Here is a 2,598-nt window from a genome sequence, read left to right on the forward strand (position 1 = left end):
ATGTTCACAATATCAACATAAACTTTAACCTTGAGCAAAAGTAGAAATCCTACGTTTCTAACATTAAAATTAGAAAAGTAGGAATCCGAGAAGAGAAAGTAACCCTCCAGCAAAGACGATGGATCGGTTATCGATGACTTCCGGTTTGACTCCGAAGAACAAGGAACCTCCCTCCAGCAGCTCATTGTACGTAACGACGTCACCAGAGGTGCCACCAACCAACTCCCGGCCATTCCGCTTGATACTATGAACACGGAAACAGTTAGACCCTGAGCAGTTGTTAGGGGCCGATACTACGAGTTCTTTGCCGTTGCCAAGGGTGACTGTAGCCTTTTTGAAGTGGGGAACTCCGAGAACGAAGTTCAACGAAGAAGGTGCCACGTCATAGAGACCGAGAGAAGAGAGTACCATCCAAGCCCCATGCTCCCCGTTGTCTTCGTCGCCAGCAAAGCCATTCATGGTGTACAGCTCATTCATTGCCCTCTTGATGTAACGTCGAGCCTCGTCGGCGCAAACCTCCCTAGCATCGCCGTCGCTGGCGGAGGCCAGAATCTGACTGTAGAGGTTGGGATGGGTGGGCTGATTGTTGTGCATGAACTGACCCCAGCAATTCTGAGCCATCTCCCCCATCTCATGGATTACAGCACGGTAACTGCCGGTGTGGAAGACGCTGGGCAACGTATGAACCTCGTTCATGGTGGCGCACATGTCGCCGACGCCTCCGTAGAGTTCCGCTAGACCCTCCACGTCATGTGGTGCCGAGAAGCGGTACTGCCAAGGACCTCCCTCTGTGTAGACGCCTCCCCACTTCCACTGGTCGAAGGGCTCAACCCATTGACCAGTCGCATCCTTGGCTCGGAAGAACTTCGACGAACTATGAAAGATATTCTGGTAGTTGTTGCCTCTCTTGCGTAGATCTGCGGCCTCGACCTTGCCGAGCTTCTCAGCGACATGAGCTGCAGCCCAGTCACTGTTGGCGTAGTTCAGTGTCCTGGACACCACCTCGTGCACGTCACCGGCGTAGTCGGTGCATCCCATGGGAACGTAACCCAGCTCAACGTATTTTGTCAGACATCGCCGTCCCATAAGATGGCAGTCCGCACTCTTCGGAGAGTCACTATCACTAGTGCTGTATCCCAGCTTGGTACCGGACGGAGAAGTCTGCCGAGCCGGCCGTGGTGGGTTGGGCCTTTTGAAGAGAGGAGTAGAAGGCACATGGCCGGGAACGTCGCAAGTGGTTGCATCCGGCGTAGCATAGCAGTTATTTCGGATAGACGTCCATGCATCTTCGATGTCACTATCCTCAGTCAAAATGTTCTTCATAATGGCGTCAGAGAAGATGTTGTCCGACATTGAGCCTACCATGCTGTTCTTAAAGCCGGGACTGGACCACTGAGCAATCCATCCACCGCCCTCTCGAAAGTTGTTGAGATATCCTTGCATGGTCTGTTCATACCTACTCGGCCAAAGTAACGACTGCAGAGCGTAGACAGTATGGTAGGCGTCCCAGAAGCCACTATCCGTCGAAAGAGGCCCTTCATAGACCGCACCCTCCTTGTCGAAAGGAGAGTAATGAATCCTCATTCCATCCTTGGCGATCTCAGAGATTTCCCTAGGAAAGAGAGCAGCGCGATACAATGATGTGTAGAAGACGGTCTTTCGCTCCTCATCCACCTCCAGCGTCGGACCGCCAACTTCCTCCACATTTACAGCTCCCAACGTCTCATTCCACACTTGCTTGCTCTCCTCCACTACCTCCTCGAGCGTCCTCCCCCGGACTTCGGCAAAGTTCAGCTGTGCCTGTTCAGGACTAATGAGTGACGTGGCAATACGCAGTTCAATGAATGTACCTCCCGGAGCGAATCTGAATCCTCCGTAGGCCTTTGCAGAACCTCCCATCACCACGGTGATTGTCGCGTCCGTGTCGATCTCGGCATAGTAATACATCATGAAGTTCGCCTCCTTTCCACCATTGCCGACACGAGTGCCTCCAGTAACAGTCTTATTCTCCAGGTCAACGATGGGGACCATGCAGGCAGTTGCTTTATCGAAAGGGCAATCCTCCTCCCCCCCTTCAGCGATCTTGTCGGGAGCTGCGATGTAGACCTGGGGGGAAATGATATCCGTATCGTCTGCTTCGTACTTAGGAAGAGCTAGTCTGAATACCGCAGCATGGTTTGTAGGTGTCATCTCCAGCACAGGGGGCCCGTTCTTACTGCCGCCCGAGAAGACAGGCGCCTTCCAGTGGTAGGGCGTCCACTTTGTATCCTTCCCATCGATATCCACAGCTGAATAGTCACCCCAATCAGAAAATTCCTCTGTGATCTGCCCCCCAGCGTAGAGGTTGATGTCCAGGTGTCCCCAGTCTCCAATCCATGGAGACGGCTGGTGCGTCAAGCGAAAGTTCCTAAGAAAACCCTGTTCCGGATGGAACCACCAGGCGCCGTCGGTTCCCACAGTCTGAGGCCCGAATGAGTTGAAGCCCCAAGGACGCATGATCAGGGGAAGGACGTTCCCGTGGGAGAGAGTATCGTAGGAGTTGGTGCCCACCCGAATATCAGCGTAGTCCGCAAAAGTCTTTTCATTGACAGGGTCCTG

The 2,598-nt window shown here is 53.3% G+C and overlaps 1 protein-coding gene across 1 annotated transcript; it reads right to left on the reverse strand.

The window, feature by feature from the left end:
• Positions 1-69: 69 nt before the first annotated feature.
• Positions 70-2,496, reverse strand: KVP17_000666 (uncharacterized protein; the record flags this gene model as incomplete). Its single annotated transcript, XM_068515387.1, has 1 exon — positions 70-2,496. One exon carries the CDS (start codon positions 2,494-2,496, stop codon positions 70-72), a length of 2,427 nt encoding a protein of 808 aa, XP_068375161.1.
• Positions 2,497-2,598: the final 102 nt, after the last annotated feature.

The sequence above is a fragment of a genome (genome assembly GCF_019968985.1).
Source record: "MAG: Porospora cf. gigantea B chromosome Unknown PgB_NODE_3518_length_2598_cov_283.145, whole genome shotgun sequence".
NCBI classification, from domain to species: domain Eukaryota; phylum Apicomplexa; class Conoidasida; order Eugregarinorida; family Porosporidae; genus Porospora; species Porospora cf. gigantea B.